The sequence below is a fragment of the Ambystoma mexicanum genome, chromosome 6p, assembly GCF_040938575.1.
Source record: "Ambystoma mexicanum isolate Mex_15411 chromosome 6p, UKY_AmexF1_1, whole genome shotgun sequence".
Taxonomy (NCBI): domain Eukaryota; kingdom Metazoa; phylum Chordata; class Amphibia; order Caudata; family Ambystomatidae; genus Ambystoma; species Ambystoma mexicanum.
Window position 1 is genome coordinate 588,838,705 of NC_090935.1, and position 17,655 is coordinate 588,856,359.

General features: G+C 43.9%; 1 protein-coding gene across 1 annotated transcript in view; it reads right to left on the minus strand.

Annotated features, from left to right (window-relative positions):
- Positions 1 to 17,655, minus strand: part of SCAMP1 (secretory carrier membrane protein 1) — a 498,174-nt gene that overhangs the window by 413,799 nt on the left and 66,720 nt on the right. The window contains exon 2 of the mRNA XM_069627423.1: positions 1,929 to 2,006. Coding sequence (XP_069483524.1) covers positions 1,929 to 2,006 — 78 coding nt within the window. The remainder of the gene's footprint in view (positions 1 to 1,928; positions 2,007 to 17,655) is intronic.

Genomic DNA, 17,655 nt, shown 5'->3' on the forward strand with positions numbered 1-17,655 from the left:
TGTTCACGTGAGGTCAGAGGATAGAGGTTGCAGACCAAGAGACCAGCAGGAGGAAGGATGACAGAATGTGGGGACGATTTCTGAATCTGGTGAGGTATTGTTTTGTGACTTGGGGACTGTCGCTTACAGCCTAGTGAGTGTGTTAAGGAGAGGGAGCGAATATAATGTGAGGGTAAAAGGGGACACATCTGAGAAGAAGGTGGGGTGGAGTTCTAGTAGAAGTGTGGAGGAGGGAGTAGTCGCATCAAAGTAGGAAGGCAAGGCTTAGGAGTGAGGGACAGCACAGGAATTGAGGAGTAGAAAGAATTGAGGCAGGGGGTGTGTGAACGCAGAGAGTAGTAAGGGGGAAACATCAGCAGGAGAGAGGCGGAGGAATATGTGGGCTTGGAAGAAAGAAGACTGAATAGGGCAGAGTAGGTGAAATGCACATGCTATTCATTTTAGTCAAATAACCATTATGATAGTTTTAGGGTCAGTTTAGGAAATACCTGGGGAAATAGAAATGCCTAAGGCTATTGCCCTTGGGCGACCCCAACCAGCTAGACTAGACCTTAGCTATTAGATCCCAATTTGAAGTACATCCTAATCTGGGGAACAGGGATGCCTGGGCTAGGGAAGATGTGTGCTTTCTAGGCGAGAGAAAGACAGCCCTGAACTACCATTCAATAAAAACCCTTGTATCATCTTTACACTGGGTATTCCTTGGGCTATCTGTGACAAAAGTAGTAATTGATATGATCTTTACTTTTTCCTAAAAAAGCAAATGCTATGCATATGTATTAATTCATTTTACAAAAATGTTATGATTGCTTATTGATTTAGCAGTACCAAACAAAAGCAAATGCTATGCATATGTATTAATTCATTTTACAAAAATGTTATGATTGCTTATTGATTTAGCAGTACCAAACAAAACCCACAATATTGCCCTTAGCAAAAACCATCACTACTGTTATTTGCAGTATTGTAGCTACTCAAAATGTGGAAATTAAACCCAGCTTTTTCCCAAGGCAACATTCCAATGGCCTCCCCAACACACCCTCTCCCCAAACCACCTTACCATTTTTTAAAACCACACTAATCCCAGACATGTTATTTCCCCATTTTTTTGACCCACGTTATGATTTAGTTATTAAACACTGAAGTGGGATATTTTTGCTTATTTCATTTTACCTTAGTCATTTTCAGTGGAAGTTACGTTCACTTCTTCTTTTTCAGTATCTTCATTTTTGCAGAATTAGTTTTACGTTCTACCTACCAATTTTACACATTGTTCAGAAGCGTCCTGGGAGGGCGGGGGTGGGGGTTATGCAGAAGACAATACTGCAATCTAGAACTTTAAAATTAAACTGCTTTACCGCAGGATAACATTTAGAGTTGGACTCTTATAGACAGAAATAAAAAGTTACTCGCCCTCTCTATTCATTGCATGCAAAGGGGAATACAATTTCTAACTCGCCACAAGTCAATTGTAACTCTCCATTGGTTAATGGAGAGTGCACATTCTGAAATTACTAACAATTTATGAATAAAGATTGGTTATTGTAACTGAACAAAAGTATAGTACATAACTACTGTGTGTATTGTTCTATGTGTATCTCCCACAATGATGGTCAAAACTCAGGATTTCATTTGAAGATCCAATGTACTAAATCGTAAGATTGAAAAGCTGAGGCTTCATATTCTTGGTCTAATTAAAAATATAGGTAAACATAAAACTGATCCGATATAGCAAGAGTCAAAATATTATGGATGGACTAGACAACGCAATTGAAAGAAATACATAGCTTAATTATCCAAATTCAACTGACAATCGAGCATCAGACCAGGGTCAAATATTTTATGTTAAAGAATGTCATACCAATTGGTTAGTCTGTTCATACCAATTTCGCTCTCATTGAATTTAAAAAAAAAGTAAAGGCACTTACTGTTCTTGAATCTATAAAAGGATTATACTCTTCTAGCCCGGTGGGGACATTTCTTGTAACTTGCGTAACTGAAGGATCCTAAAAAAGAAAAAAGTACAATTACGCATAACAGAAAAATGCTTCACCCACCACCCTAGAAATAAACTTTAGTCAAATAGGTGCATTTAACAAAAGGGATAATGCTTTAGCTTGAGGGAATGGGAGGTCTGGTAGGGAAAGAGAAGGTTCTGAAAAAGCCAGGGACGAGCATTATCATTTTCAAGTTGAGTTTGTTGCAACGCCGAACAATACATGACACTCCCTCTTGCAGTTAAATTATCTTTATTAGTGGGCTTTGCTAAGTGAGGCTTGGATCAACGCCTATTGGTTTTAAGGGAGAGGCTATAAATAAAGATTGGCCATAAGCAAATAGTGCAACAGACGTTTTGACCAAAAGTAGAGATTTTCTCAAGGTTTTCATAACTTTGTATGTTCTGGTTTAAATTATAGACATCACAGCCAAGTCACGGTCTGTCCTCGTGATGCCCTATCCTACAAAGCAAAGTCTGGAAATAGAGGCCAACCAAAGTGTCCCAACACCTATTCGTAACAGATTATTTTTAAGCCTCCTGCCTACCCTCAGGTAACACAAATGTTCCAAGGTTTGGTTCAAAGAAACATTTCATAAAAACCTAGACTTCAAAAGTCTGATCCTAGTCTAACACAAAAAAAAATAGAAATATTAATTTGGGAATGCTCTTGCAGTAGTTACTTAGTCTAGTCTACTTCAGGCCTCTCAGTTTTCATCCTCTCCCAGGTTTCAACCCTTAAGGCTTGTAGCAAACCTTTGTAGGCTTCCCCACTTCTTGGGTTTCTCAGTGTTCACAGCAGACCTCCCTCAAGCCCTTGGGTTTCCCCAGCATTCAATACAAGACCGTAGGCTTCTCAGCTTTCACATTAGGTTTCTCCCAGGCCCTCGGTTTCTCACCATTCACAGTAGGTTGCTGCCAGGCCTTGCTTTTCTTAGCATTCACAACAATGGGTATTTTCCCACCCCCCCATTAAGACCTTTGTCAGGCATCGATACAGAGTCAGCCTCCCGATAAGGGTCAGGTTCATCTCCCTTTTACCTTATGGTTGCTGGTGGCTAACCTTAAGCTTGGCCTTCCACTTCCTTCAAGATTAAAGAGGTGTTCTCCAATCGCCCTAACCAGTTTCTACTTCCAAGGGCACCAATTCAGCGCTGCTTCGAAACTGGCTACTGATCTTTCTCCAAGTTAGCACTGGCCACCTTCAGGCAGTAATCCTAGAGTGTTCACACCCCAGGAGGCTCTCTTTTGATCAAGCCAGCACGTGGAAGCATGTCTTCTTCCTCTGGGATTCTCTCTACAGCTGAGCCTTCCTAGCCCTTTTAATGCTCCCTAGTGTGGGTCTTTGCTTCTAATGTTGTTTCAGATAGGTTATTCCTACATCTTTGATTGAATGTTCTATCCTGATTGGTTATTTCTCAGGGCGTCCTTAATCTCCCCCTCCCAGCTGCTCCCCCCTTTATTCTATTATTAGAGTATCTTTCAGATTGGGTTATTACCAGACAGTCTTCATCATCGTTAATTAAGGCCAGTATGGTTTCAAATACATCTCCAGCATGCAGTACCATCTTGGAATTCCTCCCTGCCGTACTGGAGATAATGACAGGCTCGGAGCGCAAAGTGCAGAAGCTCGTACTCTTAGGTAGGATTTCGATAATCTGACTCGTGAACACTTCAGGTTCACGGAATACACTCTATTCATGGTCACATGTTTGTTACTCCAGCCCCCAGCTGTGAGTTTAGTAAGACTTCCTGGGACGTGAAGTCTTTCAAGCTAGCACCCCAGAGTACTGCCTGAGGTGTCATCCTATCAAGTATCTGGGCTATGGGATGCACACAAAAAAGCAACCTGAAGCTATCTGTAGTGTTCAGGGCCTACCCATTTTACAGAAGCAGCTAAACACACAGAGTGACAGGTCAATAGAAAAATAGACATCAACTAATTTCTTTGCCCGAGTTGGCTGCTTGGGAAGATGGTGTTCGAGGGAGGTGAAGGGGGAAGGGCCTTGTGGGAGAACAGAGCGTGTGTGTGATCTATGCCAACACTAACAGCCACCTGTGGGCATCCCCTTTTGTATTGTGATATGCTTTGGGTTACAATACACTGTCTTAACAAACTTCTAGCCGGACAATGTTTGCCACTGGCATCATCATCTAGTTTGGAGTGCCCTTTTTCTCTGACAGTTTGCCTTTTTTAGTTGTACATGAACCCAAGAACATATGGTAATAGACACAAAAACAATCAATCATTCATCACTTTTGCGCCGACCACACACAGTTGGAGAATTGATTCAACGGACACTCACTAGATTACATTGCAATTCATCAGGAGCCATCTAAGCATTTAAAATGTATTAATTTATACAGTGTTCTAAATAACAGGTCTCCCTGCAAGAGCACTTTCTTATGCATATAATCGAGTGTGATGTTGATGGATGAGGTTCCATAGTCTGGAGGCATAGACTGCCAAGTGTGTGTTTTCTATCTTTATTTGCATTTCTGCTGCTCCAACCTTGCTACATCCTGAATTATTGCAGTGCACTGACCCCCAGAGACGGTGACACTGTCTGCGAGGTAGGTGGGGGCACAGTGACAGCTTTATATAAGATGCAGCTGGTTTTGAAGGTTATGCATACTTGCATGGGTAGTCTGAAGTTGTGTATGGGTACTATGTCGTCATGCTTGGAGGGAAATGTTATGAGGAGGGAAGCAACGTGTAGGTTGCTTCTCATGGGTCCTATGGTGGTGGTGGTGGTGGTGGTGGTGGTGGTGGGTAGGCCGGTAAGCAGGACGTCTCCTCTGCGCAGGTGAGATAGGGCCAAGTGGATCTGAAGCTGGTGTCTGGTAGCAAGGTCTTGATTTCCCACACGAGGGACATTTATAAGATACAGTATATTTTAAAAAAGAAGCAGCTGCCTATTTTGAATCCCAGGTACCAGGTGAAAGTTGTCAGCTGTTTGGTGAAGCCCTCAAGGTTGATGGCTAACAGCCAGGTGTGGATGTTCGGTGTTGCTGGTGAGGAGAAAGAACTTATGGTGGGCACAGTTTGGAGCAGATTTATGAGCTGGTGGAAGTCTTCACTGTAGGATCATTTTAGGCACTGTTTTGTATATCTGCATATTGGGGGACGTGAATGTTGATGTGGAGGAGGAATTCCAGGGACTCGTGCAGAGACTGAATATCATGGGTGAGAGGAAGGACCTCTGAACTCCAGAGGAGGGGATGTAAATTTTAGCCTCCTGACAACCGGACAATGGTCTTCTAGACATGATGTGAATGCAGGGGGTAGGTTCCCTCCAATGTCCATGTGGTTGTGCAGTATGGTGATGAGGGCTTAACTTAACAATGTCAAAGGCTGGAGAGAGACCTAAATACCAATAGGGGTTTGGATCACTAAGGGCGAGGAGTACATTGTGTATCACTTAGAATGTGGCTGCCTATGGGTATTAAGCCTGTTATTTGTGAAGCTAGAGGCATTGGTATGCTTGCAATTGAATGGCCATAGTTTTTAAGTGATCTTGCATAGGGGAAGAAGGTGTGATGGGGCAGTATTTGAGGTCTGCTAGATCCTATATTTACTTGAGCAAGGAGGAGAATTTCTATGCTTTTGATGGTATTGGGGGAGGGTACTCTAACTGAGGGACCTGCATATGCCAGAATGGAGACGAGAGCTTCTGCGAGGAGTCTATCGAGGATGGAGGCTGACGAGAAGTAATCCGAGCAGGATGTCGCTTTGAGGTATGCTATGGTCTTGGACCAGTCTTCTGGATAGAGTGTTTAGAAGGTAGTCCCTATTGTTTTTCATGGTAGGATCATCAGAGTGGTGTCTACATCGAAGCTGGGCAATGTTTGGCAGAACTTAGTTTCCTTGATTGTATGTGGTGTGGGAAGGGTAGGGAGAAGGGAATTATGCTATTTTGACTTCCTTGAAGGTTAACTTGTTTTTATTGCTGGCTTCTGCAGGGGTTCTCCAATAGAAGAAGGCTTTTGATGGGGTGAGGGTTAGGAACTAGGCAGCAAATTTGTTTGGGTCCGATGGTGTAATGATTTTCTGGGGAACTATGTTGATTTCAGTGCCTTGTGGAGTTGCAACCTTATTTGAGAGATCCCGACAGGGTAGGGCCACAGTTTTTTTGTATTGCTTATAGCGCAAACCTAGGTCAAGAGCAGTAGAACGGAGTGTGCCCGAATTGGATTCAGCATTTTATACAGTAGCGCAGTACTGATGGAGGGAGAGAGGATATTTATTCGTCCAGCAGGTACTGTTGAAAGAGCCACATTTTTAGTGTTTTCCGGGAGCTGGAGGATGGTCTGGAAATTTCAAGCCTATACTGGGATTGAGTTCCAGATGGTCGGGACATGGCAGGAGAAGGACTGCTTGCAAGTCTTCTCTTTGTGGGATAGCTTTGACTCTAACCTTTAGATAGTTTTGCTACGTGAGGTGCGAGAGCTTCCAGGAGGTATGGAGTTAGGACAACAAGTATGTTGGTGCTCAGTCTGAAACTGCTTTGTAGGAGATCCATGCAGTTTTGAATATGATCTTGGCGGGGAGTGGAAGCCAGTGAAGCATGCACTGTGCTGGAGAGTTGAGAAGTCTTCGGAGCCCTAAAGAAAAATCTTTGGAACAGCAGGATGTCCACTTGATAGTCATGGTGTGGTTGGTCAGGGTTATGTGGTAGATGGTGAAGGAAATTGTGAGGTGGTCCAACAAGTTAAGAGGCAGCAGTGTGTTGTATTGGAGGGTTTGTACGGCTGCATTGAAGTCCAGGATGCTTCCTTTATTTTGAGTGGAGTCACCTGTGTGCTGGGTGAGGTTCAATGTATCCAGTAGGTTGAGTAGCCCTTCATGGCCTTGGTGTCAGTCTTACTTGGGAAGTCTTAGTCCCCAAGGAAGATTTTAAAGTGGGTGAAGAACACAGTGGTGGCCAGCTTAGAGAAATCATTGAAGGAAGCTTTGGGCTTAGTGGATTTGTACATGTGCTTGAAGGTCAACTGTGTCTGTGAGAGAGGGGAAGTGCCAGGAGAGTGCTACAAAAAAAGCTTGCTGTGGCTACTTTCAGGTTGGGGCAAGGCTACATTTACTTGTGTATGATCAAAGTCCTATCTTAGCGTTAAATGCTGTAGACATCCAAGACAAGCAACAAAGGATCTGGGTAGAGGTGGGTGTGAACCAGGATTCATTGAAGAGGAGTACATCCAGGTTAGGTGTGGCTAAGAAGTCCACAATGTCTGCTGCGTGTGAGATTGCAGATTAGACTTTGAGGAGCGTGAGCTTCTGGGTTGTTGTGGGAGATGCTGCATGGGTTGTTTCTAGGGTGATGTGGTGTCCATTTTTACCATCAGTGAAGTCCTCTGGGGAAAGCTTAGAAAAAAAGCATCTTTGTTGCCAGACCAGGTTGACCAACAATCCAGACCTGACTCGCGTTTGGTAACGCGACAAAGCATACAGAATATACCCAAAGTACGGTGCAGGGTGACCATAAGGTAAAGTCTGTCAACCACAAGCACACAAATATCTGTTCAGAAAGTAAATTTACTAAAAATATACTTTTAAGTAGAAGAATTTAAGTGCTATACACATTTACACGTAACGTAATGCAAAGTAGACTTGCATAATGCCATTCTACCATGTTTGTTGGCCTCACTGCATGTGGCGGCTCTATAAGAAAAGAGGGAAGGAGAGGTTAATGGGAGAGGCGGATGTGAAAGATGTAGTGTTGATTGGTGCAGGTCGCAAGTATCAGATTGCCCGTCTGCTTGTTTGGGTTTAACAGAGACTCTTGGGAGTATGTTATTCCAAGGAGAAGAGTCCAAGATCTGATGGATTACAGGGCTTTGGGTCTCGTTAGCCGATGGATATGGGAGAGTGTGATAGGGCTAAAGAAGAGAGCTTATTCACAGGTTGATTAATGTTCATGTGGTAATGACTAGGCCTGTGGTAGTCATGTGTGGAGGATTTGTGTGTAGTGTAGGGTTGTAGAGTTACGGCATGATTGGGTTAGTTTGGGAGAACGAGGGAGTAGACAAACAAGGGGTACACGCAGTGGGGGAAAGCAAATGTTGGGTGCCATCCGGTAGCAAGCAAGTGCATGCCATCCAGGCAAATTCTTAGGCCAGTCTGTTAGGCGTTGGTGGTAAGAGGTTTCTATCCCAGATCAATTTTGTGGGGTCCGACCCAAGTAAATTTGTTTCACAATAGTCCTTGTTGGTGGTGTGGGATCCTATTATTTTCCTATAACTCTGGAGGGTGCTTTCCTGTGGTTCAAATATGACAAGAAGGTCTATAGTGTCTGATGTTTTAGAGCTGGTCTTGTTCTGAAGTTATTTTGTTTTCCCCACCAACGTTGGGTGGTTTCTTCTGTGCAGAGGTTTTTGGGAAGAGAGTTTGGTTTTAAGGAAAGCGAAAGAATATCCTTATGAGATTTCTGGTAGGAGCTTGCCCCTTTTACTAGCACAACGCTGCTGGACCAGAGTATTACTGATAGTTTGTGGTATGAGAATTTCCTTGTGATGGATTCAGGGGCCAGGCCAGGGTAGACCTAGTGAGCGATGCATAGTAGAGTGGATCCTTCTTTTCGATGGGAGCCAATGGAGTATGCAGCGTGTTGGGGTGTCAAGTTTGAATCTTTTCAATGTTAGGAGTAATCTGGCTGTCAATTTTAGAGCTCTTTGCAACACATTGTGTAGATATTCTAGGTCGTCCCCGGGGATCTGTCATCCAGGTGGTCAGGACACCGCCATCACTTTTGGAGCCAGTTCTTGGGTGTGGACCAGTGCTAGAGGATCACCTGGGGGAGGGGTGGGACACCGGATGGCGAGACGTGGTATCTCCTTCCCTGTAACACCTTTACGCCATCCTACCAGGTAGGATAATTAGGAACTCAGACACCTCCCACCCCCTTTATCAACAAAACACTTTCTCAAGGACAGCTCACTGCGAGAGAAAAACAGACTAACACCCGAGACGTATACCTGACATGTCCTAATACAATGGTCGGGCAGTGTCAGGCAGTCACTGACCATTACACACACCTGACTTCAGTTACACTTCCCCACACGGTTAAAAGGCGGAGCACAAAAGCACACTCTGAGCAAGGCAAAGCACACAATGAAGTAGTGATTCCAAGATGGCAGTTTAATACAAGGCGAAAGATGGCAAAAGCGAAGAGGATTGCAAGGAGGGAAGTGCCCTTGACCTTTTCAACAGAAGACGGCTACTTTCATGAACCTTCGAGAATAGGAAACGAAAGACCAGGAATCGAGAATGAAGAACACTGCATTGTGTGTTGGAGGTACACAGAGCTGTCACGCATCGATAGTCAAGGCAGGGAAATAGTTGGCCACTGTGGTACTGTCCTTGGCTCCTAAAACAAAGCAGCACCAGTGAAGTCAGCACAGCCGGTGAGTTGGGGAGACTGATACCAGACCGGTCGGTGATGAACCCAAGGTTGCAAGTAGCAACATTGTATAATGAAAACTGAAGAGAACAGTGTATGAAACTTTTATGGCAAGTGAAGCAAAAAAAATTAATCAGCAGATGAGTGATTGAACTTTGAAGCGAAGATAAGATACCGTAGACAGAGTGGTCCGGCATCACGTTGGCGCTCATTCGAAAATCTCCGTTAGGCATCCAGCTGAGTGGTGGCAAATGTGAAGAGTGATAACGAATTTTGAAATCGAAGTGGTCCTGCAACTGGTCAAGCAAAACCCTGTGCACGTTCGAAAGTCGATAGTTAATTAAATTGTATAGGAAGTTGGTCCGAGCCCGGCGGAGGGAGATCAGCTAAAAGCTTTCGGTTAAAGCAAGTTTGTGTAAAGTTACGAACATTGTGTTTAGAGATCTTAGCCCGGCCGAGTGGGGCATCCTGGTTGAACCGCGAGTCACCCAAGAAAGAATAACCTACGAGGAATAAGATGCATAAATAATTTACGAGCATTGTGGTGAAAGGATCTGAGCCCGGCTGCGGGGGATCAGAGGTGAATAGCGAATCGCCTAAGAACTTGAATACTTGTAATAATCTGAAAGAGGAAAAGGACATTGTTTGGCGCATCAGGCCCTCTGAATGAAGAGACTTTGAAAGACAGAGACTTGTGCACAGAAGGCCCTAATGCTAATGATTGAACTGTATCCTCGTGCTAGATAAGACAGACTGTGCTAAGCTCAATTGCACTGCCTTGTCCAGTGCTGAAAATGTGGGAACGGAGGCCAAAGGCCTGAACATCATGACAAATCATTTTGTGAACACTTCTTGCTTCTTCGGAACATTGTTTCCCACACTATTCATATTTAGAGGTAAGACTTGGTAATAGGTTTATTAGCATAGACCCTTTTATTTTGACAAAACACTACGAGGACTACATTATTTGATGGTCATAGCTTGCTCCCATTAGTAGATTTAGGATTAGAGAGGCGTTTTTCAAACCGTTTTTGAAGTTCAATAAACACCCTCGAACTGTGGTCACTTGTGTCCGTCTTACTGCTGATACCATGCCTTCCTTACAGGGTACAATGAAAACCTGTTGGCGTAATATTGATAGTACCAGTGTGATAACTGCCAGGCCCTGTGCATGAAGGTCAGGTAGGACAGGATGCATTGAATGCTAGAGTTGGAAGCAGCAACCCCTTCTAATGGCTTTAACTTTTGGTTCTAGTGTAAGGTCGCTGTCCATCGAGATTCTTCACAGTTAGCTGGCAGGATCCAATTACATCCTGCAAGGGGAGTGTGCAGTATTAAGTTGGGCCACCCAAAGATCTTGAGTTCAGTTTTGGCTCGGTTGAGCTTATGTCTGTTTGTTGTCATCCAAAAGTCCACATGTACAGCGGCCCAGTGTGTCCGTTTTTGGGTCATTTGTGGATATGTGAATCATCTGTGCATCGTTGAAGCATGCAAGACCCGAGTTGTTGAGGAGCTCCAGTAGTAGGGCCATGCATTTCTTGATGAGAGAAGAGGCTGGAACTTTAGGTACTCAGTTTACCAAGAGTACAGAAACACTCATTCCCTCCCTTCAGGTCACACCCTTGCAACCTGACATGCAAAGTGGCAATCTAGCATATAGCCATTACCTTTCTGCCAAAGTCTTCTAGTCTCTTCAGTAGGACCTTGTGACATACGGTGCCGGAGGCAACCAAAATATCAAGTAGGGCGAGTGAACTTGGTGAATCGCTGTCTGTATTGTTCTTTAGTTTGTCCAATATCAAACCAAGTATAGATTATGTTCCTTTGTTTAGCTTGAATCTGTTTTGACTCGTGTAGGTAGGAAGTTGTAGATTTCAACATATTGCAGTAACTATCAGTAAAATCATTTGAGGATTTTGGCAGTGAAAGCTGTTTTGGATAATGAACGGCAGCTAGCTGGGTCATTTGGGTCAGCTGTGGGCTTCTTGAAGAGAGGTTTGACTAAAGCCATTTTGATGGAGATGGGAATGTAGCCCTGCTCGATGGAGGCGTTGGGCAGAGTTACAGGCAGGCTCTAGTTCTTGTTTCTTGGTTATTGTTTTGAAGATCAAGGGGGGGGAGGGGGGCACAAATGTTCAAGAACTTGTTGAACTGCTGCTGGAGTCGACTGTGGAGGGGACATCCTGGATGGTGAAAGGACCAAGCTGTTATGTCAGGGTAAGCAATTCCATTGTCAGCATTTCCCCTAGATGGGCGATGGACATGTGGTCCTTTCCTGTCCAAGTGCTTTGAATTTGTTTGCCTAAGGGTTTTGTGATGTAATCAGAGTTTCTGCATCTGTGTTGGACCAAATGTTTCTATTCAGGAGTATAACTAACAGAAATGGGTAGCTGAAAGTCATATTAAACTCAAAGACCTCAGGACGAAGTTGCAGAGAGCAACTCTGTACTCGAAAGTTATGACAGGCCTGTAATATATCTAAAATGGCAGAGCCGAGGCAGGCTTGTGGAGGCGAGCGCATAGAGGGAAGCCAGGCATATATGAGAATGTAGAAGAGACGCCGCTACATGCAGAGAGAGGTGGACCATTAACACACAGAGGACCACAGCTTATAATAACACGAGAAATTCAGATATTAGCAGAAGAAATATATATGTGGAATAAACTTAGAAATAATCACAATTTGAATTCATAAAACAGTTAATATGCAATATTTTATAAGAGACAGCAGAAAGAACATATACAAAAATAGTCACAATTATGTAATCCATCACAAATTCATGTAGTTTTGATTAAAGTACCTATGACATTCAAATGTATGACCAATAAATGTTCCTACACTTAAAGAATACTTGTGAGACAAAGACTTGCATCCAAACGTACAATAAATACAATAGAATAAATACAGTAGACATACGTTTACAAAAGGTGCTACAGTGCAAACATGTAAAATCATTGGGCATAACAGAGTTAGGGCCAATGACGCCTAGTACATCCAATTCAGTGGCAAAGATGTATTCAATTTATAAATCGCCTCGAAAGGTCTCGAGTCCTTAGAAGTTTATTTAAAAAACCTTCATTGTCAGAATCATCGATATGTTTTGACATTCTCACCAACCGGTTTTGACCTGTGTTGCTGAACATGAACATCTTTGTCGGGATTTAACTAAAACAAAGATTAAAAGAGGAATACATGCCCCATTTAAATTTTTACTTTATACATCGGTCCAAATTGTTCAGAAATATATATTTAACATACCATTATTTTTTATATATTTTAATCCTGGGGCGGACCAGCGAGAGCAGAGGAGGTACCGCTGCGGGGACCAACAGCATTGCAAGAGGTGCCCATTCAGTACATTTATACCAGTAAATCAAGGGACAAGACTCGATACATGTGTCTGTCCTTCACTAAATCAAAACTGAAGAGTCTGGTAGTTCAAACTCACGGTTTGTAAACATTCAATGATAAATAGTAGGCTTGTCCTCATTAAATAAAGATTTGGTTCTGCACTTAGACTACACACTTTACAGGAATCCTTGAAGTTATTTGATTTAACGAATTCCAAGAAGATCCATAACACAAGCTTTATCGCCTAGTAAAGAAGGCCAATATATCACTTGAGAATCCCTATGATGGTCATGGAAGAAAACACCCTGCACACATTATTACAATATAAATCCATACTATTGGACAGAGATCAAGCAAGAATACACCTGCACAAATCATTACAATGAAAAGCTATATATTATGGCACAGAGTAAGTCATGTAACACATGAGAAGTTAGCATGAACACCATACCTTTTGAAGCATTGAGAAAAGTCAGATCAAAAATGAAGGCCAGTTGTATCCCTTACAAATCTGCATTATCTAATAGCCGACAAAACATCTAGCAAGGGAAAACTATAGAAGAGTTCAAGGCACGACCAGAAGAGGAGCAAAATAAGATGGCAACAAACAAGTCATGCGCAACACCTCCTTCCTTCGAAGAGGGAGGACAAGAAATGTCAACAAGTACCTCTTTGACCAAATAGGGATTGATGCAAAGCTTGGCTTCTTCAAAAAAGGAGATCAAGGAAAACAAACAAGATGTGGACCTGATAGGAAAAAGGATTACGAAGAATCTAGCAACATCGTCACGATTCTCTGGAGGGAAGCTTCTCCTACGTTGCCAGGGAAAGGCAGGAGCTATCCGACTCTGACCCGGCGGGGGGGGAGGGGGGGGGGGTGGGGGAGGTGGCTCTCTGTGGGAGGATCACTTAGGGGAAGACAAACTCCAGAGGGACAAGAAAATACTAGACCAAAATCATCTTACAGCCATAATTGTGTTAATGACATCCATGTACCCGTACAGAATACCTATGGCTTATTGTGACGTGAATGAAGAATATCCAAACATTCCTAGTCAATCGCCTTATCCACCCTCCCTCCCTCCCTGAAGATGAGGAAGAGGGATGGAGCAACGAAGATGACCAGAAGCGGTAAGCCAATGCCACGTTCGTGTCTTTGGAAAGCGTTACACTGTGCCGGCAAGTTTAAAGCTGACAAAGCTAAGAGAACACCAGAACGAAGAGAGGCCGGGGCTGGCTCTGTGGGTGACTTGTTCTGGTGCCGGTCAGAACGCTGAGGACAAGCAGACCATCAGAAGCATTGCTGAGGCGGACACAAACAGCATGTAGGAGAGGCAAACTGAAGGAAGCTTACCGCTTGAGGGCCCAAAGCATCAAGAGCTTACCGGCTCACGGGAAGCACAGTAAGTCAGCGAACCGAAGAAGACGAAGGGAAGACATGTGAACATTGAAGCCGCCCAGTAAGCCGAGAGAAAGCAAACAGGGTACCGGAGCATGGGAAGGTGAATGCTGTGTCGTGCTAAGTAACACCATTGAAGAAGTTGATGCAGATGCAAGCAATATTAGAAAAGGGTCGGTGACCCAACGTTTCAAAACAGGAATTGGTGAGAGTGCGAACAGTGCTGGAAAAGTGTTGAGGACCCCATAACTGAAAGAAGAAATAAAAGCAGAAACAAACTAAATCAGAAAGGGTCGGTGACCCAATATTTAGAAAACATTGGGCCTCATTCTAACTGTGCCGGTCCGGTTACAACGGTGCCGGTAATCCTACCAGCACCCTGGTTACTGGACCGGCACAATGACTCTACGGGTGGGTGCTGTCCCCCTGCCAGGCTCAGACCTGGCGTGCGGAATGGCACCTTCCTGCGGATCTTCACGGAAGCACCAGCAGTGCTAGTAATGGTGCCCGTGCTTCCGGGGTCTCCATTCCCGGGGATTTACAATTAACGGCACCTGACTTCCCAGAACGCCGGGGTTGTAATCCCCCTGTGTTTCCGGCAAGCCAGGCGCTGGTAAAATTTGCAAGTCCGGCGGCACCCTGCCGGTATTTACTGGCACGGTTACCCCCGGACTTGTGATGAGGCCCATTGTTTGGTGGCTAACCAAGAAAGTAGTTGGAGAATGGAAAAGCCCTGGCAGTTTAGTGAACCAGGCAAATAAGAAGTCTGGGGCTCAAATCCCCTTACCCCCGCAGGAGAAGTGAACTATGTGAAACAGTGCGATATCCTGGCAGGAGAGTAAACCAGGAGTGGGAAAGGAAGTGAATCTAAAGTTGGGAAAAGTGTCAAGCCAATACATACGAGGGAAGAATTATACCTCTTTGTGGAATAGGTGTGAAAGGAGTAAATACCCTGCAGGAGAGTACACCAGGGACATAAAGAGGAGCAATCAGTGGAGAAGGGTAGAGTGATCGCCCCAGAAAGCAAGTGGAAGATGCAGAGCATAAACAATTTCGATGAATTGTGTGAGAGTTCAAGGGAAAGGTAATCCCCCCTGAAAATGTGAAGTAAACCCTTGAGAAGAACACTGGAACTGTGATAAAGAGACTTTTTAAAACTACCAGAAGGAATCTAGGGGAAGGGTGATCGCTTTTTCTGATAGAACTTCATTTCTTTCTTTGATCCACCTTAAACATATTTTGGAACTCTGAAAGAAGGCTACAAATGCATAGTCTGTAGAAATCCCATTGTGCACTGTAGATTAGGTTTAGAGTGTAAGTTACAGATTAGGGTTTTTGGCCAAAGGACAGAGTATGCTCTTTTAGTTAACATCCTGATGCAGACATTCCTTAGTTTTGTTGCGGCTGTGAAACCCCTTATAAGATTAGGGATAGATAGGATTTTCCCCAACCCTCTTATGGTTTTGAGAAATAAAACTCTATAGCAAACAACAAACCTGCCACTGTGTCCGAGTCTTACTCTTGATCCCTTAGAGGGTGCTCTCGCTCGGGATCCACCATACAACCTTTGCAGGGGGGATTTAAAACCAAGGCAAACAGATCTTGTTGACACTAAAGTAGCATGAGATATAGTGAAACTAACCTGGAGAATCTTGGAAATTACTACAGGCACAAGAACCTATGAGTTATGGGGTTATTAGAAGGAACTTGACTTGGACACAAGCAATGTTTAAGGCGACCCGAAGGTAACAAAGAATGGAATGGTTCTAGATAGGGTCCATAGACTGGGCCCATTACGGAAAGGTCAGCATGCAAAACCACAAGACACGATAACAGCATTTCATTCCTATAGTCCGAAGCAGGATATAGCCTCATGCAAAATTGTGGCAATATCATGCCAGGGTTAAAAATAGTCAATCTTCCAAGAGGTATCACCAGTAAGATTTCAGAAGTGCTGATCCCTATGTTCAATTACAGAAAAGCTCCAGAAATAAACAATAACTTACAAATGGTAATTTCCCTTTGGTGTTCTATTCAAAATGGGAGAACAAGCAGAGGAGATGTACAGAACTGAATGAAGCTGCAACCCTATTGGTAACTGGCCTTTGATCCGCAGACCCACTTGAACGGACACCTAACTAATGGCAGATTGTGCCAATTCGCAAAAGAAACTTACAGGTTGGAGAATGGAGTGAATCATTGGAAGAGACCCCTAGAAGAACTTCATTTCAGAGAGGGTTTGTTTACAGTAACTTTAATGTTTATGTATGAGATTGTTGCATATAACAATTAGGTAATGCACAATCTTCGAAAGTGGAAACTTATTTAAACCAGAGGCAATTCCTACTCATGGAATAGTTAAACTTAATATTCAAAAGGAGCAGTTCAACATAAGTAGAGGGTGGGGTCTCGGTCAGCCTGAAGGGAATTCTCATCTGGGACCTTTGGCAAATTCCAGCTTTCCACGTGGGCCATTATTACCTCCTGTAAAACATTTCAAGTAACAGATTTGAAAGGATACTTTTTCTTGGCAATATTGTTGGGGAAGGGGGGACTTGAGTTTAAGGTAGGTTGGCATGTCACACGTCTTTTTCAAGGACCCAAGAAAAAAATTGCAAAAATAATTAAACTAAACGTTTAAGCTCCTTATACTTGGTACAAGGGGATTTAAGTCCCCAAACAAGTTATAATGAGCAATACATTTCCTTCACTCAGAAAAGACCAATTTACTAATGAATCACTAACACCTCTGGAGAATCTGATGGGATTCCCTACAAAAACCTGATCTGGGACCCTTCTCTGATCCTGACGACCCTGGGGGTGGTGTACTGCGGGGGGGGGGGGGGGGGAATCAAGTGGGGGAGAAATCGGACCAGGAAGACTGGGAGGAACCACTTTTTAAACTTTCCCCATAAACCCACCCTTTGAATGGTCATTTGCCAACTCAAAGAAGAAGAACCTAATTTCCATAAAACAAACTACGTGTCCCAGGATCCCTCAGAGACTGATGAAGAGGACTGAAGAGGCAAGTAGAGCTAAATGGCAGGCAGGCAAGTATGACAGCCTGTGGCAGGGTCAGGCAATCAACCTGAAGGGCCTGCACCTGAAGCCAACTAACCCACCTCAGGGGCATAAAAGGCTGCTGCAGCAAGAAGCAGTAGAAAGAAGCAGAGAAGGACCTGGCAGTTCACTAGGAAGTGTGACCACAGAAGGGACGCTGGAGCGAAGGATGAGCAGATTTCCCCTGCAGGCTCCGAGTTGGTCCTGTGCCCACAAACCATACTTTGCTGTGGCTGCACTGGAAGAGACTGGGAGATACAAGCAGTCTTTTCAGCTGCACCCTATTGCTGCGAATGATTGAGTGTTTATTTATTATGCGCTTATACACAAGTGTTTCAGAGTGTTGCAGAGCTGAAGCCGTGCATCCACCCGAGGCCTTGCGCAGAAGTAAGCCGAGGGCAGCTGGAGAAAAGAAGACTCTCCATGGTTGAGGCAGGACCCCAGACACCTG